The sequence below is a fragment of the Mus caroli genome, chromosome 7, assembly GCF_900094665.2.
Source record: "Mus caroli chromosome 7, CAROLI_EIJ_v1.1, whole genome shotgun sequence".
NCBI classification, from domain to species: domain Eukaryota; kingdom Metazoa; phylum Chordata; class Mammalia; order Rodentia; family Muridae; genus Mus; species Mus caroli.
The window spans coordinates 48,056,199-48,081,168 of NC_034576.1; the positions used below are offsets into that span (position 1 = coordinate 48,056,199).

A 24,970-nucleotide genomic window follows, 5' to 3' on the forward strand; every position below is an offset into this window, starting at 1 on the left:
CAGACCTGAAGCTAAGTATCCAAGGACGACCCTGGACCTCTGCTCTCCTGTGTTCTATTTCCCCAGGGGCTAGGATTCCAGTGTCACCACCACATCCGTTTCTGCAGTGCTTGGGATTGAAGCCATGGCCTCATTCCTTCTACACAACCCAACTGTGTCCTCTGGGGTGTGGCTCCAGCCTGGGGTGGCTGTGGTCCAAGCCCTCTGCCCTCTCTTCTCTAACAAGCCTCTCCCCCAACTCCCAGGCATCAAGACTTACAGACTTCTCCACTGGCTCCCACTCTTTATGAGAAGCAGCCCCTAGCCTAGCCTACAGGACTTTAGGGAAGGGTGTATCTTGGAATCCAGAGAATAGGGGCAAGACCCAAGGCAAGTAAGTAAAGGTATAAATCTCTAGACACCACAAAATCCTGCTCTGTCCTCCTGCCAGCTCTCTAGACTCCCGTCATGGACACTCTAGGATCTTCTCCTGACTACAGGGATCAGTCCACTAGTTACCGTCCCAGGGTAAGCTTTCCCTCTTGGTGACCTCCACACAGGACATCGTGGCCCCTTACCGCGATGGTGACCACGGTGCGGTCTGCAAAGGCTGTCATCACCACCTTCTGGAGGATGTTTTCCTGTCAGGTAGAGGTAGCAAGCAGCTGGTGGCTCATCTGTTCCATGGACAGGGTCTGGGATGGTTCTGGGGACGTGGGGCCCAGGTGGCCTGGCTCCCATCTACACCTGCTCCTAGCTATATGCCCGTCTTCTCTCTGGCTCTACTCCCAGAGGGCTGAACAGGCGCCCAGTACTTGGTGGCTGGACCTGCCTTTGCCATGCGGCCCTAATGTGAAGGTCAGCTTGAGGCTTAAGACCTCTCTGTGCCAACTACTCCCTAGCATGCCACCCCAGGACCAACCGTAGCCATGTCAATGGAGGCAGTTGCTTCGTCCATGATGAAGATGCTGGTCTTTCTCACGAAGGCCCGAGCCAGGCAGAATAGCTGCCTCTGGCCTTGACTAAAATTCTCCCCTCCTTCTGTGATGATGGCATCTGGAAGCAGACATGGGACAGGGCAGGCCTGAGTAAATCCTGCCTGTGAGCAGAGTAGCCGCATGGAGGGGGTTGTATGTGCAGGGTACAGACATGTGCTGTGTCGGTGTGTGTGCGCAGGTGGGGATGATGTGTCTGACACAACAGAGCTTCCAATCATATGGATTCAGTACGCACTGGTCATCCTGGTGCTCTGCACCGCTGGGGCCCTGGGCAGTCCTGGTGGAAGCTTTGGCTGGAGGGTGAACCAGTGATGTCAGAGCCTGTCTAGCCTCACAGTGCCTACACCATGATTCTGACAGACCCTAGACTGGGGAAGAGCCCTATGGGCACGTTCTGTACCAATGTCCACTGTGACCCTTGTCCAGAGGGCAGACAGACAGGGCAAGGCAGGGCTCAAGGAACACTGTGGTATGGGGGACTTGAAGTCTGCCTCCTAGGGACCCTGAATGTCCCCCTATGCTAGACTCTGAGCTAGGTGCATTATGTGACCCTAGGCAAATTTTTTGACCTCTGAACCCTGTGGGATAGCACGGTCACTGAATCCTAGTTAGACTTGGGGCTCCAAGCTCAATGCTCATCCTAGCCATGGCTGTGATGTTTTCCTTCCAAACCCATTGGTGCCAGGAGCAGTCACCCAGGCCTCCTGGCAGCGCCTTCACCACCAGCTTCAGCTGGGCGATCTCCAGAGCCTCCCAGAGTGTGCTGTCTGAGCATTTCTTCTCTGGGTCCAGGTTGAATCTGGGGAGAGGCACAGAGAGCTCTCAGGGAACAGGTTCATCTTCATCCTCAAAGCAGCTATGGAGAACCTGGTGCTGAGAGGGGCCCGCTGAGGAGGGAAGTGAGCGGGGTGGGGGACCCACAAATGCTGGCTTGAGCCTAATGAGGAAGGCTGTGAAGGAGACCGTTCTCTGAAGACTCTGCTCCCTGTCTTGTGCAGAGAGCAGAGCTGGCCTGGGGCTGGGGTGGGAGGGGTTTAGGGTCTCACCTGATGGTGCCGCTGAAGAGGACAGGGTCCTGTAGGATGATGGACAGGCGTGAACGGAGCGTGTGCAGCGGCAGCTTGGCGATGTCGATGCCATCAATGATGATGCGCCCTGTAGAGAGATGATGTCATAGGTCAAGGGCCACCAGGTGGGGGTGGTGCCAGGACAGGCTCAGCCTGGGCCATGGATCCCAGTGAGGCTATGGAAAGGCCGCTGGGTTTCTTGGGTCTTGCCTGGTAGCTGTGGGCACACGGGTGCGTGTGTGACAGTTAACACACAAATCACCTTCGAACATGTCCACCATTCGGAAAAAGGCGAGAGAGAAGGAGGACTTCCCACTGCCTGTGCGGCCGCAGATCCCAATCTGGAAGCAGAGAAGCAGGCGTGTCGCTGTGGCCCTGGGGTGTGCACAGGTGTGGGGGTCACAGCGCCTCCTCTAGTCTCGGTCTCCTGCCCAGCTTCTCTTTAGCCTGGCTGGACACGGGGTTGAGCTTGTTTCCTTGGTGGGCTTAGAGAGGGCTCTCTCTGGCAACCCCAGAGAAGAGTACAGGCATAGGTGTCTAGTGGCACAGGCCTTGGTACAGGTCTGCAGGGAAGACCCACATCCTGTCTGGTAGCTGTCAGGGAGTGAGGGCCCAGGTGTGCTTCTGTGGGCAAGTGTATGGCGGGACTCACACTGGATCCCACTGCTTCCCCGTTCTTGATTCCCAACAAAAATTTGCATAAAGGACTGATATAGAGACTGAAATAGTGGTGCTGAAGGGCCAGGGTGGAAGAGACAGGCAGGGGCAGATATTCCCCAAGGCTGGACAGAGCAACACAACACCACCAAGTGGACAGAAAGACAAAGGCAAAGAAAGAGGGACGTGTCAGAGATGGGCTCAATGAGGGATGTGAGGACCCAGAGCGCTGGACAGCGGCAGCAGCGTCCCTCTCTGCCTGAGATCTCCGCTCTGCAGGTCCAGAGGATATAGCAGGGAGAGCCAGGGACCCTTGGCTGGGAAGGAGCCTGGCAAAGCTCTCTAAACCAAGGGAGTCCTAGATGACTGTCTCTGCGGTGGATGGGGCCCAGGGGTAGGGAGAGGGCTGCAGCCTGCTGTTGTCCACCCGACGGGCTCCCAGCCCAGCTGACCTTCTGTCCTGGGGCGATGAGGGCATTGACGTGCTTCAGCACGGGCTTCAGGGAGCTGTCATAGCGCACACTCAGGTTTTGAATTTGAATCTTCCCTTGGTCTGGCCAGTTCTTGGGGATCAATGACGGTGCTGAGGGCCAGGCTGTGGGTCAGCCACCAGGCACAGGCCGCCCCGGCATCCAGAAAGATCACCGGCCCCCACCAGGGATTAACGCCCTGCAGGTTCTCACCTAGGAGCCCCTCATAGCTCTCTGCCTCAGTTTTCAGGAGTGTATGGATGCGCTTCACAGCCCCCAATTGGATCTCCATGTCTGCCAGGTTCCTCACCATCCAGTTGAGGTAGTTGGAGACCTGTGGGGGTGGGGCCAGCCAGTCACAACTGCTTAGTGGTGCCCATTTCTCCTTTAGCCTTCAGGATGGCTCTCCTAGCTCTGGGGTGGATTAGGAGCCTCCGTGAGCCTTTTGCTGCCCACCCACTGCCTGGGGACAGTGGCAACCTGGAGCCATGACAGGGTTACAGTGGCTCCTTACCCATCACCTGTTCACTATCCATCCAGCCAAGCCCAGGTAGGGGCACACCATCTCTCCCACATCTCATTGAGGAAACTGCCCCAGATGCCTGAGATCAGCATCTGAGTCCCCTGCCCCACCTGCCGCACTCACTCACCATCAAGGCGTAGGTGAGGCCCAGGCCCACCAGGCCAGCAGAGAGCTCCCTGTGCAGGGAGTTGGAGATGGAGGTGGCGGCTGCGATGAGTACCACACATGCTCCAATGTACTCCTGTGGAAGGACAGCAGCTGGCTGGGGCTGTTGTGGGTCAGAGCCACAGGCACCTCATCCTGCCTCAGCCAGCCTGAGCTCCAACCCACACGCATGCAGCCACCACACAAGAGGCTGGCAGAAGCTGAGGCCTGGGAGCTTGTGTCCCTCCGAGGTTATGCATCCTACTCCCCAAGGAAGGGTGCCTCACCAGCTGGCCCCATGAGCCCTTGTGTGTATATCACACGCCCACTGCTGGCACGTATTGCCAGCTTCCCCCTCCTCATTCTGACAGGATCTATAGCCCAGGCGGACCTTGAACTTTGCATCCTTCTGCTGCTATCCCTAGAGTGCGGGGATTATAGACATGATAGGGGAATCAAACCCATGGCTTTGGGCATACTAGGCAAGCGCTCTCTCAGCCGAGCTACACTCCTAGTCCCAACCTCCACCATTCTTAATGTCTCCATCCTGCACATTCCCACCCTCCATGTTCCTGGACTGCCCCTGGGATGTATGGGGTGAAGATGCAGGTTAAATGTGGGAAGACTACCAGGGCTGGAGAACAGGAAGGCTCTGGGTCCCCATCACAAACTCTCCCATCTTCTGTCCTGCATCTATGTTTGCCCCATGTTCCAGCTCCACACTCCCGATCAGACCCCTGCCCCGGGACCCACAGTGGGGGTGCCACTTGCCATGCGGACTTCTAGCCACCTGTTGGCTGCCGTGAGGAAGAGGGAGGCGATGTTGTTGGAGTCCGTGTACTCCAGGAGCTTCTGCTGGAACCGGGCCTCATACCTGGAGGATGAGCAGGACGTGGAGGAAGAGGGTGGGACTTACAGCGGGCTCTCAGCAGCTCCCAAACAGATCAGCTCTTAGGCTGACCACAAATGTGGTCCCTGTCTCTGTCCACCTTTCTCCTGCTTCATCTAGGATTTTCTTGGTTTACAGAGCTTTGTCCCTCTTCGCCGGGTTACATCTGATCCTTAACAGCTTGTCTGGTTTTCTTACTCCTGGGTGTCAGCTTAGTTTTCTTTCTACAGCAGTGTGTCCCCTTCAGAACACCAATGGCATCTGGCATTACTTCCTCAGTAGGGACCAGTTATGGCCAATGTTATCTCCTGCCACTCATTATGCAGTAGCCTCCCCAGCCCTTCCAGGCCATGGCATCATCCCCTGCCCCCAAACACTTGCATTCTTTCCATCACCTGACAGCTTTCTCCCTTGATCTTCATAAATCTCCCTTCTCAGCCTCCAGGCCTGACCTTAATTGCACCTGCTCAGAAACGCCTTCCCCAACTCCCCCTTTCCCTCCAGTGGCCACCCCTTAACTCTATAATGCTCTCTCTCTGCAGCTTGTTAGCTGCTGAGAATCTGCTCAAACGTTCACTTCTCTAGCCATTTACGATCCGCCTCACTACAGACTGGGGCATGTGTGAGCGTAGGAAGTGTATCTGCCCGGCTCCCAGAGCCTGACACCATCATGGAAATCTTAATGGAAGAAACACAGTGATCCTCCTAGCTTGGCCATCTCCAGGACTTAGCAGGACAAGGATCTCTGGGCTTTCTGTCCCACTCCCAGGCCCTTGTCACATTTCTCTTGCACCACTATCCACAGACCTGCCTCCTCTGAGGTCTGGGTTCCTCTGTCACCTCCTTCAGACCCTGTAGGCATCAGCCAGGTCCTGAGGTGTCAGGGATGTACTTGCTTAATGGTAAACAAAGGGACCAATGAAAAGCCATCTTGACACTAAATGCAGGGGGACACCAAATCCAGGGACTCAGAGGGACCCCATGCCATGTGAGGCGTGTGCTTCTTACCTCTGAGGTTTGTTTTGCTTGAATCATTTCTGGGCAGAGGACACGCATCTGAGGATGCTAAAAAGCATCCCCAAGGTGTGGTGGGGGAGTGTGCGCTGCACAGACAAGTGGTGGATGCTTGGGGGTGGGGGTGGCGGGTCTGAGGTGAGTGTGAATCTGGGCATGAGAAGGGCTCGAGGACGTGCATGCTGACATATGTGTGTGTGTGTGAACACATGCGTGCCTGAGAGAAGGTGAAGGGGAGTGTTTGGGAGTCTGAGGGCCTGTGTGCATGCCATCAAAGTAGACGCAGTTGACACATGTGCCTGGGGACTGGGGAAGAGCGGCATAGCCGTGCAAACCCAGACTGGCATCCACGGACCATGAGCATGCCAGGATCAAGATGGTTTCTTCAAGGGCAAAATGGTGACACTGGTGTCAGCATGACCTGAGGGCCTGTGAGCCATACCAAGCCCGGTGCAGGGCACTGTGGGAACGGCTGTTCCTGTTCACCCCTCATGCCTTCAATACACTTCCACTGTAGCACTGTCCACAGCCCTGCCTCCTCTGAGGGCAGGGTGGGGTGAGGGTGCGGGTGGGGAGGTGCAGGTAGCCAGGCTGAGCTTCACAGCTACTTTCCCCAGACTTGACTCTGAGAAGTGCGTGCTAACTGGATGATGACCGCCTTGACCCCACTGCCCAGTGCAGAGCCGCTGGGCTTAAGCTCACACCTATGTCACGTGGCTGTTGTGAGGGTGACTGCTAATAACTCATATGTGACATTTAGCCCTTGGCACTCCACCAGTGTGAAATCAATGAGGCCAGTTAACTTCCACCAGGGTAGACCCCAGGGCTCAAGCCAGCAAATTAGGCACGTATAGCAGTGAGTAAAAAGTCTTTTCAAATTTATGAATCCTTCAGCGTGATGGGGGTGGAGAGGTGGGGAACACGGCATCAGGTTCTTGGCTGACCACAGGCTTGATCGGAGCCCTGGCCTTGCTCTGAGGCTAAGAGACTGAGCTGGAATCTGCTCAGAAGCCTAGCCACTTACGAAAGTCAGTCTGCAGTGCCAGGCCCCACCCAAGGGCTCTGGACACCAGTTTTAAAACTTAGACCAGAGGCTAGGCCCAAAGCTAAAGCAACCTCGGGCATCTGGGAGGGGAGTCTGGAGCCTTGTGTTGTGTTTCAGGGCTTCTGCAAGGAGAGGTTCAGGCTTGTGAGGGGTAGGGGAGTATCCAGGGAATGTAGCCTGGGCTAGGACACAGCTCTGTTCTGGTTTCCTCAGATGGCATCTGAGAGGTGAATTCCCACAGGCCCACTTGTCCCAGGAGCGAGTATGGTCTGACGAAGCCCAAGACACCTCTCCTAAAGCTGATCTGGGAATTAGTGGTAGGGGAAAAGATGAAGGTCTTGGGCCCTAAGCTGAGCCCTAAGCCCTTGGGTTGCTCCTGACACAGTGCTTGGTGTCACATGGTGATTGTCATGCAGCTGTGCCATTCTAAAAATAACCTGTTGTCACTCTCTGGGTTAGCTTTGACATAAGAAGCCAGTGTCGTGGGTCAGGGGGTCTCTGGTCCGGCTAGGAGGGGCCTGAGGCTCCAGGAGATCCAACCACGTCCTGGTTGTGAGAACGGGGGTCTTCTCTACTCCCTATTACCTGCAGATGCTCCCAGCCCAATACCTCTACTCAAGGAGGTGACATACATGGTGCCAGGGGCACTGAACATTCAGAAACTCCTCAGGGTGAGAGAACTCTTGCTTTGAGCCATAGTTTCTGTAACTCTTCCTCTAAGAAGCCTTCCCAGACTGCTTCCCTTCTATGTTCCCAAAGCCTTATCCCCAGGTCTAGTAAAGCCAACAGTCATATGGCCTTGGGAACATAATGCCTCTGGGGACATGTGACACATCTCCAGTGCCTGGCACTGGTTCAGAACAGGAGGAGCTCAGTGGAGTTATCAGATGGGTGAGTGGGCTCAAATCTTTGCTTCGTGCGGGCATTTCCTAGAGAGATTTTGTGACTGCTCAGTGCCTCAGTTTCCCTATCTGTGCAGTGGGAACAATTCATGCTGAGCACCTAGAGTCACAGTGCAGAGTGAGTACCCTATTTGGTGTTTGGTAACATTGACCTTGGAAGGCCTCAGGTATTAGGCCTAGCCTTTCCAGTGTGGACAGATTTGTCCCAGGCTAGTTTCTTGTCATGTCCCACCTTACTTCTGAGGCCCCCAGCTTGTCTGTAAGGCTAGGATTTCACACTAGGAGTCCACATGGCCTGTCCCTGCTAGAGGACATTGCTCAGGCCTAAGGCGTGATTAAGACCGGTATGCTTTGGGTCCTTTGAAGTCATCATACCTGTGAGTCTGAGGCTCACCACCCTCCATTCCACTCCCACCTTGGGGGACTCTTGGGCTTGTACCTGAAGGCACGGATGGTGGTGAGTCCTTCCACGGTTTCAGCAAAGTGTGAGAGCAGAGGGAGCTGCGTTGTGTCATCCAGCTGCTGCAGGTCCCTGTAGGAACAGAGTGGTTAGGACGGCAGCTTGCGCTCAGCCTCAGCCGGGATGCAGCAGGCTGGGCAACTTCATCCCTGTCAGTCTCCATTGCTCTCTTGCTGAGATGGCAACACTGGGATGCTACTGTTGCTGGGATGCTACCGGGCATGACAAAGAGAATGCTTATGTGGAATGCTTCAACAGAGCCGGCTAACCATCCTGGGCAATGTCCACCTCACAGCTGGCACTGAGATAGGGTGTGTGTGTGTGTGCGCGTGTGTGTATGTATGTATGTATGTATGTATATATGTCCACTTCACAGGTTATATAGGACAGCGGTCAAAGGAACAGAGAGGCCAGATTCTCAGTTCCTTGTCGCCTAAGAGCCACAGCGGGCCTCAGGGCATCCTAGGCCAGGAGCCTGGGTGGGGAGAGGAGGCTAAGGTTTCCATGGCAACAAGGGGCCTCTTACTCCCCACAGCCACCTATCATATGCCAGGTATGCCAGCTGGAAAACACAGAGCAGTGTTCCTAGACACTGTTGCAAGAGCCAGATATCAGAGGAATGGGGCGAACATGCCCTCCTTGGCAGAGAGGTGAAGTTTGCAGGACAGCTTGTACCATGGTGTGTATACCACAGTATGTTTGAAAAGACACTGCCATTTTGCTAATGCCAATGCAAAGTGCTCCCCACCCCCCAGGGTGCCTGGAGGTTCTGAGCCATTCAAAACAAAAAGCCACTTATATCAACGTTGAGTCTTATGGGCAGGCGATTAGGATATAAAGTGCATTTAAACATAATGATCATTGTTGCCAGGCAGTATTTTGTTTCTTTATCAACTGTACGCACTTGGGAAAGGTACTTAGCTTTTATGACCATGACCTGAAGTATAAAAGCAGTACATTTTGTATCACAAATAAGGAGCCATGCTTACATGGCCAAAGCATAGGTTTCATGTTGTGAAATGTTGTGATAATTTATGTTATAGATCAAAATAGAACGCATATACACAGACACATATATGTGTGTGAAACGTGTGTTCATGACAGGCAAGTGCTCTACCCAAGCTATAACTCACTCCTAGGCTTGGTTCTACCTCACTGTTTTCAAAATGCTAATTATGAATCAGGATCTGATTTAATGATGGTTGTAATTGGCAGTTTGAGTAACTGTGGCCTAGAGGGTCATTTAAGTTTTCATTCTAATTTTTTGAATCAATGAGTTTAACAGAATCACTCTTAGGAAGAACTCTCTAGAGAATATATTAGAATACTTTTGAGTAGGAAACGTGTGTGCATGTGTGTGAGTGTGAGCGTGTGCGTATGTGTGTGTGAGTGTGTATATGTGTGAGCATGTGCGTGTTCGTGTGTGTGTGTGATTGTGTGTGTGTGTGTGTGTGTGTGATTGTGTGGTGAGTCTCAGTGGGCAAATATGATCCATGAGAGTGTCTGCAGGAGCCTCAGTACAGTTGAGGTTCCCAGTCATGCTCTGCACCCCTGTGGACTTGGAAGCGAGCTAATTCATCACCCCTCTCCTGTCAGGTGCCATCTGTCCCTCCCCCGACCCCCATTAGAGACCAGTGCTGATTCCTGAGTCAGTTTGGCTCCTGGGATCACACAGTCCTCATGGGAAGCATCCTGCTCCTGACCCATCTCCCCAGGGAGCAACTGAGGTATGAACGGTAGAGCGTGCGCCTACAGATGAGACGTTACGATGGGCATTTCCCCCATTTCTATCGGTTATTTCTATTTTCAATTTTTGAGAAGCATGGCTATCACTTTTATGAGTCTGGCAAGTGTACCAAACCGCCATCGCAAAGGACCTCCTATCCCTGCTCCTACACCCCCCGCCCGCCAGACAGGAAATGCTGCTGTCACCTGGACGCCACTCGGAAGTATTTCTGGATGAAGTAGCACACCACAGCTAGGGGTAAGAGGGCCACGAGGAACACCGGTGTGACGTAGGAGATGACAGTCAAGGCAGAGACACAGAGTAGAGTGGATCGGCTCAGACACTCCAGCGTGGATGGGATGTGCTGGGGACAAGGGGGAGACAGTGGGGATGTTGCTATCATCTGCTGATGTTGGAGTATCATCTGCTGTCACGTTTGTCTCTTACTTTATTCCAGGCTGATGTGTATCTGTCTGGCTGCCCTGCAAACTCTCTGGGGGCAGGAGTCCAGACTCTGTTTTCTCACCATCTAGTAAGATGTCAGTAAAGGAGATAGGCTGAACCCATGTGAATATTCAGAATATTCTGGAACCTTTCTAAATGAGCCAGTGGAATCTTCAAACAGCCTTCAGTCTTAGGAAAGCTCTCAGGGGAAGCTGCAGACCCCGAGGCAGTGTTGGTCAGAGCAGAACACTTGGGCTTCCCACTCAGGGACACTGGGCTTCCCACTCAGGGACACTGGGCTTCCCACTCAGGGACACTGGGCTCCCCACTCAGGGATACTGGGCTCCCCACAAAGGGCCTTGCACATCTATGTGGAGGCCAGCGTCTAAGAGGAAAAGCTCCCAGGGCTCTCAGGCTAGCACAGCAGTCAGTACCTGGTCAATGGTGTTACAGTCAGATGAAAATCTGTTCAGGATACTCCCCAGGGGTGTGGTCTCAAAGAACCTAAGAGGCAAGCAGAACCATTAGTTATTGACTGATCTACTCTTTGTTTATGAAACGAGGGCAGCTATTTGCTTGATTTAAATATTTCTAGAACCATCTGTGGATCTCACTTCCTAGAGGCAGTTGCTTTTGTGGGTCTGCAAATATCTGGCCTGTGTCCTTGAGAATTCCTGCAGCTACTCAAAAGGGTGTTGGCCTCCGTTTAGCCTTCCTGACTCTCAGGCTCACCGTGACCACTGAGAGCCTCCTTGGCTTGACTCTCTTGGCAACTGTTCCCTTGGGACACAGAGCCCTCTCCCAGGAGAGCTGTTCCCTGGGGACAGTCTGTCAACTGGATGACAGTGAGAAGCTATGCCAGCTGTCAGCACTCTGGCTGCGACCTGGGGTTGGCCCAACCCTGCCAGAGAACTTCTGAACTTCTGACTAGGGGCAAACAGAGGGTAAGTTAACGAGGCCGCCATGTCCCCCAGCCACACAGTCAGCAAAGCTGGAGAGTGAAAGAGTAGCCAAGCAGAGCGGTAGCTATGAGGTAGAGTTACAGAGGTCTGGAAGCCACGAGGCCGGGCAACCAGCATGCTCATGTGGTTGCATATCAGTTTGACCAGCCAGTCGGGCATGATGTTAAAGCGTCTCTGACACCTGACACTTTCAGGGCTCTGTTCCATCTCATTAGGGTGATTCGAACAGTTAATCCTACCCCCCAGTGTCAGAAAATGCAGTCTGCGGAGGGAGTTGGGGAGAGGAGGCAGTGGAACTTGTGGGCAGAGAGATTATATCACCCAGGGAAGGAAATTAGCTTTATCAGAAGCCCGTAGATGCTCAGGTTGAGGGCTGATGGGACCGTCCAATGAACCAGCCATGTAAGATGCTCACAGGGGTCTGCTGGGCAAATGCCAGTTCTCCCTGCTTCTTGCATAAGGACACTTACACACACAAATACACACATACACACACATGAGTCACCCCCACAAGCCTGGGACAGAGGTCATCGGTGCTCATTTCATAGATGGGGGATTTAAGATGTAGAGCATAGTGACCTGCCCCGCTGTGGTCAGGTTCGGGGTACCTCATGGGGGCCAGGATGATGCGATTGAGCAGGCTGCGGTGCAGCCTCTTGGCCACCTTCAGTCCTGTCCACTCCACAGTGACAGAGGTGACAAGGCACAGTGCAATTCCCAGGCTGCAGAGCACGGTGAATACCATGGCATAGACAGACTGGTCCAGGGCGCATTCCTAAGTGGGAAGAGAATGCGTCAGTGTGTCCTGCAGCTGTGTGCGGATTCAGCCTTCCCGCCTCCTCTCCACCAGTCCTGTTATGGGCTGCAGTTGTACCTGGCTGAGGGAGCAGTTCTTGGCGGCAGGGCTCAGGACCAGGGCACTGTCCGTCCACTTGGCCAGCCAGTAATCGATGGCCACCAAGACCATGTGCTTGAGTAGCTGGGAGAAGACAAGCAGGGACAGGAGCAGGACGCCGGCAGAGGACAAATACTTAGTGCAGGCCCGCCATGGGATCTTGGCTCGCTGATGCAGCACCGAAGATAAGTTGTCATCTTCCTCGCTCTCGGCTGCCTCCTCTGCAGGTCGCAAGAAACCACCCTGAAGCTTCACAGATCACAACCCTCTGAAGGTGAACCAGGGGACATCTTATTCCCACTTACAGATGGGAAAACATATAGAGAGAAAGAAGACGCTTAATCAAACCACACTACTCGACCATGTCCAGAACCCCCGGGCTTCAGTTTCTCTCTGTGTGATGGCTAATACTGTCAACTAGAATCACCCATAAGGCAAACCTCTGGGCCAACAGAGACGGGGGTCATCTACAATAGGTTACTTAAGGTGGGCAGACCAGCCCACTGTGGGCGGCACCATACCTTAAGCTGGGGTCCTAAACTGAAAAAAAAAAAAGGAAAAAGTGGGCTAAACATTCACGGCCCTCTGCTTCTTGAGGACACAGTGTGACCGTCTCTGGTCACCATGCCTTCCATGCCACCATCCCTGCAAACCCAAACAGACCTTTCCTAAGGTTGCTTCTTGTCAGGAGTTTGACCTAGCAATAAGGAAAGCAGCTAGCATATCGTCGGCATTAACTGCGCCCCCAGGCTGGTGGTCGTACCTTCCTCCTCGTCCTCATCCAGCAGAAGGCCGTCTCTTGAGGACATGGCACGGGGCAGGCCCTGAGACGGTTCTGGGGCTTTTCTCTCCATGACTGTCTCCTGAAAGACATAAGGAACCTGGCCAATGTCTTCTTCCCACAGTGTGCTTGTGGGAAAGTAGAGGTTAGGAGCGACTACCCTAGTGATGACTGGCTTACAGGCTGTTTCTACCTTAGGGCGGACACACATGGACACAGGCTCATCTTACCAGAATTAACTTCTCTTTGTCAACTAACAGCACCCCAGTATCTCTGTGGAGTATACTCTTGTTGTGTGCAGGAAGAAGCCTAGCCTTGAACTTCTCACCCTCCTGCCTCAGCCTCCCTGTGCTGGGATTACAAGTGTGCACCACCACACCCATCTCTCCCCTCTTCTTGATCTCTGAGATCCGAGCAACTCAGGTGGCATCATGGCCATAGACTGGCTAATCCTCACATCCCGCCATCCTAGCTGTAACTATCCCGTCAGGGTGAGCACGTGACCAGACTGAATTGTGAGAAGCTCTCTGTGGCTGCAGAAAAGAATCCCAGGGCTGCTGAGACAGCACTGCTGCCTGGGAATGGGGCTGATTTGAGAGCAGTGAAGCAAAGCGACAGAGAGAAACAGAATCCTGGTGGCGATCTGGTGACAAATGAAGCCACCGCTCTCTTGGGACATTTTGGTTTCATGAACTGACAATTCCTTACCTTGGTCCTTTCCTTTGTTTAGCTAGCTTGAGCTGATTCGGGAGCCTTTCAACTACATGGCATGTGTGTGCACCTGATTCTGTCCTGGGTCCCTGCACAGGGGCCAGCTTTTCCTTTTGCCTCTGTATAACTCTACCCTGTCATTTGGAGACTTCCTGGGGGGCGGGGGATGAGAGCAGGCAGGCAGGCACGTCTAGAAGCAGAATCTGAACTTGAACTAGAATCCAGGGGCGGCTGTGTGACCCCTATGTTCTCACCTTCTCCAACTCTTGGTCTTGCCTGTTCATGAGGGTCTTCCAATGCTCAAAGAGCTGGCACTCAGACCTCTGGAAGTCCTTGAGTGTCCCCTCTCTCTGAATGGTGCCATCCTTCATAGCAATGATCTGCCAGGGCATCCAGGAGACAGGTTTGGCTCCCTTAGAGGAGTCTGAGACAGGGGTGTAGCATCTTTCACGCTCTATCAATAGCTACCTTAATCCACTGCCTGTGTGGTCTGGCAACCCACTCTTGTCAAAAACCATCCTCAGTGGGTGTCTTTGCAGAACTAATGGGTATCCCTTGGCCAGCAAGGCAGGTTACCCACAGGACCCCATCAACATCAGTTTCCATATGCTAAGTAGGCCAATTGTATGCTATCCTGAGCTGTACCTGATGGTAGAGTCTATCAGTTGGTGGTAACACGCTTGTTAATCCAAGCAGGTATGGCTGCACCCAATGACACCACTATACATAGCTGCCGTGCATCTTGGGGTCCTGTGCACAGGTACCGCAAGGAACCAGGCACCTCCATGTCTGCCTTACTGGACTCAGGGTCGTTCTGAGCTACAACCACCTGGCTTTCTGAAGTCGCTTTACCTGTTGTAATAGTGTTCAGAATTTTGTTTCTTCTGGTGTTTATCATAGTGGAGGAGGTTCACATTCCACATGGAAGATTTATTTTGAGAGAAATTAATTAACAGGCCTATTTGGCTCAGCCTTAAAGATCTGAGAGGGTCTCAGATTGTGGCTGCTGTCCAGGGACATTTTGGATTAGGAGTAGGCAGGTGTAGATTTCCAAAGGCTCATTGTCTTTATCTTAGCATTAAGCGATCCCCAATGAGACGGAGAGCAGCATGTCCCTACCTATTGAAGAACAGGGTCAGTTCTTCTGTTAGTCAGCATGGGGCTCACAGCACCATGTTCTGTGGGCTTGCTGTGGTCTACAGGACTACTGCCTCTGTTCCAGCATCCTCCATACAACAGAGGCTCCAAAACACTCATCCGCAAAGGCCAATGACCCAGCGTTGGCTCTCCCATCTAAACAGATCATACATAGCCAGGGGAAGCAGGCAGGATAAGGCCTTCTAGACGGTAAGAACTGAGTGTCTACTTTTCCTCAGACTGCCCGGTGCTCCTCTATTATACACCAGAAGGGAACCAAGGCAGGCTGGGAGTGTCTGCAGGCCTGAGCCACACCAAGACTCTGGACTACAAGTATTTATTGGGCTGCACAAAACCACTTAGGACTGGCATCTTGTGCTGTGGCTATCAGCCATTGCTTCTGGATCACATGACTGATTCTTTTGAAGAGCACGCACATACACACACACACACACACACACACACACACACACACACAGCTCCATAGTCTGTCCTCTGTGGCTCCTCACCCAGTCTGCATGAGGCAGGTACTGTAGCTTGTGGGTCACCAAGACCACTGTCCTCTTGTCATCCCGGAGCAGCTCAAGGATGCCGGCCTGCATCAGGTGGTCACTCAGATGGACATCCAGAGCTGAGAAGGGGTCATCCTGAGAAAGATGAGGTAGAGGCAGGCTTGTAGGGAATGGCCGAGGTAAGCTGAACTCCCTAGAGTTCTAACAAAGCCGATCTAGGTGTTGACGAAGGTTGGCTACAAGGCCTTGGACCACCCACCTAACCTCTCTGGGGCTCAAAACCATAGATGGCTACCCATCTCCTATGAAGCCTGAGCTCCTCAGTACAGTCTCCCAGTCCCTCTCTAGACTGCCCACACTTCCTTCCTAGCCCCACTTCTCACCTGACCTTCCCAAGCTCCTTCCATTCCAGGTTGCCAATGAGCCCACCCTTCTAGCCTTTGCCAGAGCTGTCCCTTCCGTGTGGTGTGCTGTTCTGCCTTCTGCGCAGTGATTGCTTCCCACCCACCACTCACCATAACTCGAGTCCTTCTGTGTCTTTCCCTGACCAGCTCCTAACTTTCCCATCCTCTCTGTCCCAGGGACAACCCTGGGCAAAGCCATCTGGATACTCCTGCCTGCAAGGCCCCCAAGATCTCACACCCCGAGCCTATGCCTGTTACCAATTAACTTAATGAACGGAGGAAAACAGCCACTGGACTTTTATCCAACAGAGTTGTTTATATATCAGGTGGGACCTTGGGTGGGCTAGAACTTCATAACTGCTGATCGTGGGCCAGGTCTAAGAATGTATGGGAGAAACATCACTAGCAAGGAGTGTTGTGTGTGCTGAGGGGTTGGGGGGAGAGGATAAAGCTAGGGTCAGAGAGCTGATGTTCATTGTGCCGAGCCTTTGTCCAAATGCCTCACTGTCCTTTTGTTTGATTGACTCTTCAAGGCTCTCTTCCAGGAAGCCCTCCCTGAATTCTCCCACCATTAAAGTTGTGTCATGGTCTGGGCCACACAGCTTAGTTTTGAACTAGCTATATTTCCTGCATGTGTGTGAGTCTGTCCCCCTAATAAAACTTCAAAGCTTCGAGGTCAAGGGATGGGTCTTAAGATTCCTTCAGTACAAACCAAGGCACCTAGCCCAGAGCTTGACATGAGGTAGGCAAGTTTTATCTCATGTTCCATGGCTAGAGTGCTGTGTTAAAGGGTTCTGAGGACCCCTTAAGTTCTCTGGAATGATAGCTCAGCAATTAATTAGCAGTGTCTAGCCTGAGCACAGGCTGGGAAGTGGGGCCACACACTCCGTGTGTTTGCATTCTGATAGCTGGGCTGCGTAGGTGTCAACAGCTGGGGCTGCTCTTTTGTCCTTTAGAGAGGTAGTCTCTAGCCACAGCTCACCTCCCCTTGTGTGTGCAATAACCCTTTCAAGGTTATTGAAAGGCTCAATGGGAATCCCAGAGTGAGTTATCAGCACTGTTCTAGCCTGCCGCAGTTTCTCTCTAAGTAAGATAAAGGCAGTATCTCTAGGACCTGATCCTGGTTAGGGAGGATGTTGGATGATGATGGTGATGATGGTGGTGGTGGTGGTGGTGGTGATGGTGGTGATGTTAGCGAACCATGATGATGTTACAGAATCAAGTGAGGGCCCCAGGGAAACTTCATCTGGGACACTCACCAAGAAGACAACATTGGTGTGCTGGTAGAGGGCACGGGCTACACTGATTCGCTGACGCTGACCACCAGACAAGTTGATGCCCTGTCATCAAAAGAGAGGAAAAGTTCATGCCCTCAGCCCTTCAGGTTCTCACTATGTACTTGGGACTCAATGAAGAGATGTAGTTATCCCCCAGCTTGCAGTGGCTGACCTCTCCCATCAGCCAGAATTCTGTGTAAATGCTCCTCCAAACTGAACTGTTCTCTCCTGGATGAAAGGAGACTTATAAGACTCAGGGAGCTAAGGAACCACATGGCATTCAGGAACTAAGGAAAACTCACAAGGTTCAAAAAGCTCCTGAAACTTACAAGATTCATAGGGCCTTCCCCATGGTTTTATCAGCAGAAGCAATCGCTAAACTGCAGTGAGTTGTACAGGTTGCTGCAGTGGACTTTGGGATATATAGCTGCCTTTGAGTCACTCATACTCCTGTAATTAACCCCAACAGACTCATGGGTTCACTAAGACAGACTTTAGGGGAACTGCCTTTTAGTCTGACATTGCTGCCCTATCTGGGATGAACAGAGATTTCTCTATGTTTTCCCAGGAGAAATTTCCCTCACAATTTCATACTACTTGAAGCTCTTCAGCCCTTTGTCCTGTTCCATCATTCAGGCTTACTGAGAAGGACCTCAGGACACAGTGGGCACATGGTGGCGGGGGCAGGAGAGGCTGCTACTGACCCGTTCCCCAATCTGAGTCTGGTCTCCATGGGGCAAGATGTCTATGTCTGGCTGCAGGGAGCAGGCTTCTATGACCATCTTGTACCTGGAGAGTAAAGACAGGGGGGTGGGTCAGCTGATAGGCCTGGTCAGAGTGGGGCCTCAGTCCTAGAATGGTCATTAGCCTGTGGGTTGCTGGGCCCCAGTGAGTGATGGCTTTAATGCACTTCCTGCCTTGTGTAAGTAAACACCATGAGAACGGAAAAGAGCTAAGGTCAGCGCTTACACAGCCTGGGGCAAGTTAAATATTTGAAGGATGAAATTGTATGGAGGCAAATAAGCTGAGTGAGGGATGGGAAGGGGCTTATGGTCCCTGAGTGGTGGGAAATGCAGTCAGAGCTTATGCTGGGGCACCATCTGGGCAAACCACTGCTGAGTGTTTGGAGGTGGTAATGATGATGGCTGATCAAATATTTGCCTAGCTTGCTCTTCTTATCGTCATCTGGCCAGCTTTTAGCCTGAACAGGTGCCAGGCAGCGTCCATGGAGAGTTCGGAGTTTCTTGGTGACACATGTGCTTAGGCAGCTTCAGATTTGACACCCATTTCAGCAATTTACTGACTGGCCTTGGGTAAGGTTGCTTAAGCTTCAGAACCTTGTTTTCCTCATCCATAAAATGGGCACAAGAGTGTTACTGTGTCAGATAAGAGCACATGTATGAAGAGCCTGGTACCGTACGTACCCTTCTTGGGCAACTGCTCAGTGATCAGTGGCTATGGCAGTTATTAGGAAATGTTGTGGTGTGTGTGTGTGCATGTGTGTGTGTGCATGTGTGTGGTATGTGTGGTGTGTGTGTGCCTGTGTTCATGTGTGTGTGTGTATGCCTGTGTGCATGTGTGTGTGTGTGTGTGTGTGTGTGTGTGTGTGTGTGTGGTGAGGACTAGAGATCATAGTGGAGAACTGAAAGGGTTAACCATGCCTAACTCAGTTCTACTTCAGTCCTAGCTAGACAAGGCAGCAACACCCTCCCCCTCCTCTCATTCATGGGAAGGGGCTGCTGGAACCCAGGGGCATCTGAATCCTTTCCAGATGGCCTAGAAGATGCTAGCTGGACTGCAGGATGCCCAGGTGCCAAGGAGCACACCCAGCCCTCCCCAGTCTCTCTCCTGGAGGCTGTTACCGTTGCTTATTGAAGGGACTCTCGAAGGTGATGTTCTCCTCCACCGTGGCATTTAGCAGCCACGGTTTCTGAGATGCGTAGGCTACGGGGCCTCTGCTCCTGGAACAGACTGAGTGTGAGGGTCTTCCCAGGGCGCATGCTCAGAGCAACTGTCAGTACGATCAATGGCTTAGGTTGGGGCGAGAGGGTGGATGTAACTGAGGTAGCCAGGGCAGGTGACAGAAATCCATGGTGGGTATTGGGTAGAATCCATGGTGGGTATTGGGTAGAATCCACGGTGGGTATTGGGTAGAATCCATGGTGGGTATTGGGTAGAATCCATGGTGGGTATTGGGTAGAATCCATGGTGGGTATTGGGTAGAATCCATGGTGGGTATTGGGTAACACAAGTCAAGTTCTTCTGATGGACTCAGACCTCCAAAAGGATTTCTCGTTTCCTCCACTACCACATTGTGTCTCTGGAACCCCAGGGACACAGCCTGCAACCACACACAGGGGTATGGGTACAGACAGACTTAGGAACCTCACTGTTTAACCACACGGGTATATGAGGAGACTCAGGACTTGACTCATTTAAAAAGGAGAATGGATATAGGCCTTTGGAGGGAAGCCTCCCAGGTCAGAGAAGGAGACTCTATAGAGCCTCTGTTGGCATAGTGCTCTGAGGCTTCAGGGCCCAAAGGGACATCTTGGAAAGTCCAAGCCTCAGGTGGCTAGGTTGAAGACTTTCATCACCTCCCAATCCCCAGCCCATCATTGCTAACTTGAGCCTTCTCCAGCTCCACCTCAACCCCGAGGCAGGGAGGAGGACCCCCAACTGTCGCCAAACTAAGCAATCCCTTAGCCTGGCCTCCTTACACCCTCCGCAGCTGCTGGGCTCTACACAGAAGGACATGCTTTACAGACACAGGGCCAAGAAAGTGACATTCAGTGTGCTGTAGTTTCCAAAGCCCCTCCTTCCCATTCCCTTCCCCCCCCCGCCCCCCAGAAGCTGCTGAGAGTGAACAAGCATGGTGTTAAGAGATGGGGCAGCTCCCAGGCCAGAGAGGACCTACAGCCACTCCCAGGGCACAATGGCTCTACACACCCAGCACAAGTACCTGGCATCCGAGTCGGCTGCTGTCTCCCGCTCTGGGTTGCTGTAGTGGAGGAAAGACACAGGTCAGACTCCCCTGATGGGCTGAACTCTCCATGGAGATTTCTAGCTCCTTCAAACCAGCTACCTCCTGCTTACGTAAGCCCTAGTGTCCTGTCTATAGCCACACATGAGATTCTAGATGTGGTTAGCCCAGAGAGCCTCACTGCCAGGCCATGTGGGTGTGGGAAGAGACCCAGCACCTGGTTCATTTAAGAGGGGGAACAGGAGGAAAAGCCCTCATGGGGGGAAACTTCGAGGGTCAGAGAGGTTAGGAGGTCTGCCCAGACTTCATAGCCTTAGCATTTAAGCTAGGTTCAAATGAGCAAGCCAAAGCCTCAGGCCAACAAAGTTGCACCCAACTGGGCAGGGTACTCTGACTGTAGCCAGGTTGGGCTAGGCAGTTGACAGAACCTGTAGCATGAGGGTGGCCACCTACAGTTGGGAAGCTGAGAGAGAGGTTCTGAGCCTTAGCCGTGGCCGCACACAGCATACAGACTTAGACGCTAGAGGAACCAGTCAGGGAGACACACGGGCACTGGGCCGTGGCCAGCTCCAAAGAGCCCCACTGTCAAATGCTGTTACTTTGTTATCTTCTGACACAGGCAGACTTTCACGTGTCTAGGCCTTGGCTCAAGTTGTGCAGTCACTAAGGTTTGAGAGGTTGGGACTGTCACCAAACTGGGGACAAAGTGGCAGACAAGGCAGAAAGCCGCGGGAAGGTGTCTCTGGGACTGGAGGGTGACGCTTCTGTCAACTGGTGATTTGCAGAGGAGCCACCTTGCCTGGCCCGGCCTGCCCGCCTCTAGGTTTCCCCTGAATCCTCGGAAAGAGAAGGTTGTGCTGTCTCTGTCAACAATCCATTTCTTTTAGAACTCCTAGACTTTCATTGAGCATATTCAACACACCCGAGTTTTCTGTGGAGCACGAGAGATGCCCACCTCCTCTCCTTAGAGACCTTTGTTTTTTCCCCTGAGATCCCTGGAACCTCTCAACAAACATTTTTCTAATTATTTGTTTCTGACTACATTTTTTTCTTTTTAGTTTCAAGGTGGGGATTCTCGTGTTCCAGGCTGGCCTTGAACTTCTGATCCTCGTGCATTCACCTCCTAAGCGCTGGGATTACAGGTGTGCGCTGGCAGCCCTGGCTCCTGACATTAATCTGGTGGTTTTCAGTTTATTCACTAGGTTACTCAGCCAGCATTGCTACTAAGTTTCAGAACATGATCACCTCCAAACAAACCTTGTGTAACAAGTGGTCACACTGTCTCTCCTGTCTCTCTCCAGCCTCTGGCAACAACTCAGTTACTTTTTAACTCTATTCAACATGACAGGTTTTTTGTTGTTGTTTTTTTTTGTTTTTTATTTTGTTTGTTTGTTTGTTTGGTGGGGGTGGGGGTGGCGAGTAGGGTCTCATGTAGCACAGGCTAGATTCCAATTTCCTATGGAGATTGTTGAACTTCTGATTCTCTTGCCTCTATAGCCTAAGCAATATGGTTACAGTGTGCAGAGACACACCTGGTTTATGCAATGCTGGGAACTGAACACTGGACTCTGTGCATGCTAGGCAAGCACTCTACCAACTGAGTCAAATTCCCAGCCCAGATTTTCCTCTCTCTGAGCGCTGGGATTAAAGGCATGAGTCACCCCGCTCCTCTCACCATGGTATTTTAGTACCATAGATGACTGATAGCTGTGTATACGCTATGAACCTTGGGATGAGTAAAAAGCACTATCACATCTAAGGTTCTTTTATTCTCCCCTCTGCAAACCATAGTCTGCCTTCATCAGAACTGCATGGCTTAGCCCCATGGCTCTGGGAACATGAAACAGCACAACCTTGGATTCACACTTAGCACTCTCTCTCACAGGCTCCACCACGCCGCTCATGCCAACCTTGTCCTGAGGCAGTACCTGGGGTCTTCTCCCTCGCTGTCTGGAAGGCTGCTGGGTTGGACAGAAAGACAAACAGCAGTTATTCCCGTTGCTGTCCATCACACTGAAGCTTCATGGAGAAGCAGTCCCTACTCCTCCCCCCACCCCCATTTCCAGGGGTCTCGGTGGCTTCCTCCGTGCAGAATCAGCTCATCTCAACGTCAGCACCCGATGGAGGACCCTCCAAACAGCATGGGCTCAGCTGGTGCTCCTGGTGTTGGCCTGAGGCTGCAGAGAGACTGGCTGGGCACCGAGGTGGTTTCCTACCCTGGACAGCCGAGCTCAGGGAGGGAACATGATTCTCCCAGTTACCATCGCTGCACACAGTGTCTCTCAGTCTGCAGGGTCTGAGAATGGGTCAGGAATAACTGGAGCAGCTGTCTCTAAACAGCAGGAAACGGTAGTGTGCAGGATGGGCTACCTTCTGTTTTCCTGAGTCTGCCAGTGCAGGGAGGTGAACCTCTCACAGTAAGAGGTGCCTTTGGGAAACGTATCTGACTCATGGGGCCGACTTTCTCTGTGGTCTTTCTCCTGTGCCAGCTCAACACCTTTCAACCGTTCAGAAACATCTTCCACCAATGAAATGTGCACTTGTGATATACACGCGTGGGAAAAACAACCCTCTCCGTATTCATGCAGGCTCTGAGGATTATAATTACTAAATTAGAATTTTTAGACAAGGCCTCCTGTAGCTCAAACCGACCTCAAGTTTGTTCTGTAGCCATGACCTTGAACTCCTGATCTTTCTGCCTGCACCCATTGGTTACTGGGACTGTGGACCTGAGCCACTGCACCCAGTTATCTTATTTTAATAATGCTGAAGACAGCCATCATTTATTAAGATTTTATAAATCCTGATAAGCACTGTAATAGAGTGGTTTCTATTTTTTTTAACTTATTTTTTATTTACTTATTTTTATATGTAGGTATGTAGCCTTTGTGGAAGTCTGTCACTTTTAATCCATAAAATAATCACCCAGAGGGTCCTTTTGATTTCTCAATGCTATTTTGCACATATATCAGGCTCCGAGAGGCTAAGTAACATGTTCAAAGCCACACAGCCAGCAAATAACAAAGATCTGATAGGTCCTCATCCTACTCTGGGGCAGGACCAAGTGAGGTCATGAGGCATTTGCCGTCACCAATCCCTGGCCCCTTCCTCTGGGTTGTGTGATCCCTGCCCGCTCTCCCAGCCCCTCCTAACCCAGCTTCTCCAAGCACCACCTTGCCGTGATCAACAGTTCAAGGCAGAGCACTAACATGAGACAAATTCCTGCCCTGTGGCCACAGCCCAGGTGAGTTTCTCTCAGGAGACTTCCTCCAGAGTAGTAAAGGCTATGTGGTCTGCATCTCCAAGGCCTCCCGAGGACTCAGCACGCCCTCCTCTAGCCCTGACTCAGCCCTGGCTCTGTTCATCTCAATCTCAGCTGCTCAATTAGCACTCCTAATGGACTGCCTTGCTCTCCATCAGTGCCTGTGTGAGCCTGGTGTGCCCTGTGGGATTTAAAGACAAGAAGAACATCTTTTCCAGCCCCCACAGTGCTTAGCACGTGACAGATCGGTAATAAATGGAGCTTGCTAACAGGCGTATTAATCATGGGGGAAGAGAGAAGGAGGGGTGAGTTCTTGCTAGTGGCTACTGCCGTGCACAGTGCCAAGGAGTTGGCACTCAGTCTGGCACTTGTACTGCATTCTGTCCCCACTTTACAGATGAGCACACTGAGGTTCAGGGCTGGAGAATAGGCTCTATTCAACAGAGTCAGAAAGAGGGGAAGAAGTTGGGATGCTAACCTGGGATCACTTCCTTCCTCTTTCTATTGTATCCCTAAACTTCTAGCAGGAGCCTTACCAAAGCTTTGTGTATATATTTTAAGCTAAAAAGTAAAGACTAGTCCATTCAGCAAGCACGTTCTCTCATTGACTGCTGGAGTGTGTGCGTGTGTGTGTGTGTGTGTGTGCGCACACATTCGAGCACACATCTGTGTATGTTTTGTATGTACTTGTTCACGTGGGTAAGCAGTTCGAGGCAGAGGTCCACATCGAGTGATTTCCTCAGTTGCTCTCCACTTTGTTTTCTTGAGACAGGAACTCCCAGAAACTGGAGTTCACTGTCCCGCAGACTCTGGGAACCCACGTGTCTGCCTCCCAAGTTCTGGATTACATAGAGCATGCAGCCTTTTACACAGCACGGCACAGCAAGCAAGCAGTTGCCAACTGAATCTCTCTAGGGTACCCCGGTTCTCCTGGCCCGCACTTTGTGTACCAAGCTACACAAAGCCTGCCCTGCAGGGGCCATAGTCTGATGGGTGAAAGCAGACAGACAGAAGAAAGAGAACTACAAGAGTCCAGAAAAAAGTAGGAGGAACCAAAGTGTTAAGAGAATTTTGAGGAAGATGATACACAAATGGATGAAATGAAAAAGACAGGAAGCACAAGAAGGTGAGATAGTACATGTATTTTATCTTCTTCATACTTGTGTGGCTTTCCTAGCTTGTGGTGCATTTGAATTTTATTTTTAATGATGTGTATTTGTGTGTCTGTGTGGGTATGTGCATGTGTGCAGTTACCTAGGAAGTCTAGAGGAGGCTAATGAGGAATCCCTATTTCCTTACCACTGTGGTGTGTGTGTGTGTGTGTGTGTGTGAGAGAGAGAGAGAGAGAGAGAGAGAGAGAGAGAGAGAGAGAGAGAGAGAGAGAGAGAGCAAGCTAGCTTTAGCAGCACAGCACATAGCTCGGCGAGGAGTAAAGAGTGTGTGGGTGAGCAGTGAGGGGCTTGGCAGGGGGGGTTGCCCTTCTGCCCTGTGCTTGTCTGACACAGTGCAGGCAGAGGGAGAACCGAGTGCCTCAGTGCGCACCGTGCTCTGACTATAAAGTGTTCCCACAGGCTCCTGTACCGAACACTGGGTCTCCATTTGGCAGTACTATTTAGGGAGGTTGTAGAGGCTGGGAAGTGGGACCTAGCTGGAAGTGGGACCTAGCTGGAAGTGGGACCTAGCTGGAAGTGGGACCTAGCTGGAAGTGGGACCTAGCTGGAAGTGGGA

General features: G+C 52.0%; 1 protein-coding gene across 3 annotated transcripts in view; it reads right to left on the reverse strand.

Annotated features, from left to right (window-relative positions):
- Abcc8 (ATP binding cassette subfamily C member 8) overlaps positions 1–24,970 on the reverse strand; it is a 75,050-nt gene that overhangs the window by 381 nt on the left and 49,699 nt on the right. The window contains exons 17-38 of one of the 3 annotated variants that reach the window (XM_021166988.2): positions 21,909–21,938; positions 19,960–19,998; positions 18,860–18,958; positions 17,702–17,786; positions 16,980–17,060; positions 15,314–15,451; positions 13,922–14,047; positions 12,939–13,038; positions 12,155–12,396; positions 11,889–12,055; positions 10,753–10,822; positions 10,081–10,238; positions 8,128–8,220; positions 4,610–4,712; positions 3,822–3,935; positions 3,385–3,505; positions 3,154–3,284; positions 2,307–2,385; positions 2,024–2,132; positions 1,673–1,776; positions 902–1,035; positions 558–620 (exon numbers count right to left, since the gene is read on the reverse strand). In XM_021166988.2, the coding sequence (XP_021022647.1) occupies positions 558–620; positions 902–1,035; positions 1,673–1,776; positions 2,024–2,132; positions 2,307–2,385; positions 3,154–3,284; positions 3,385–3,505; positions 3,822–3,935; positions 4,610–4,712; positions 8,128–8,220; positions 10,081–10,238; positions 10,753–10,822; positions 11,889–12,055; positions 12,155–12,396; positions 12,939–13,038; positions 13,922–14,047; positions 15,314–15,451; positions 16,980–17,060; positions 17,702–17,786; positions 18,860–18,958; positions 19,960–19,998; positions 21,909–21,938 (2,386 nt within the window). Of the gene's footprint in view, positions 1–557; positions 621–901; positions 1,036–1,672; positions 1,777–2,023; positions 2,133–2,306; positions 2,386–3,153; positions 3,285–3,384; positions 3,506–3,821; positions 3,936–4,609; positions 4,713–8,127; positions 8,221–10,080; positions 10,239–10,752; positions 10,823–11,888; positions 12,056–12,154; positions 12,397–12,938; positions 13,039–13,921; positions 14,048–15,313; positions 15,452–16,979; positions 17,061–17,701; positions 17,787–18,859; positions 18,959–19,959; positions 19,999–21,890; positions 21,942–24,970 lie in introns of all 3 variants that reach the window. The other 2 variants (XM_021166984.1, XM_021166986.2) reach the window with 2 other exon arrangements.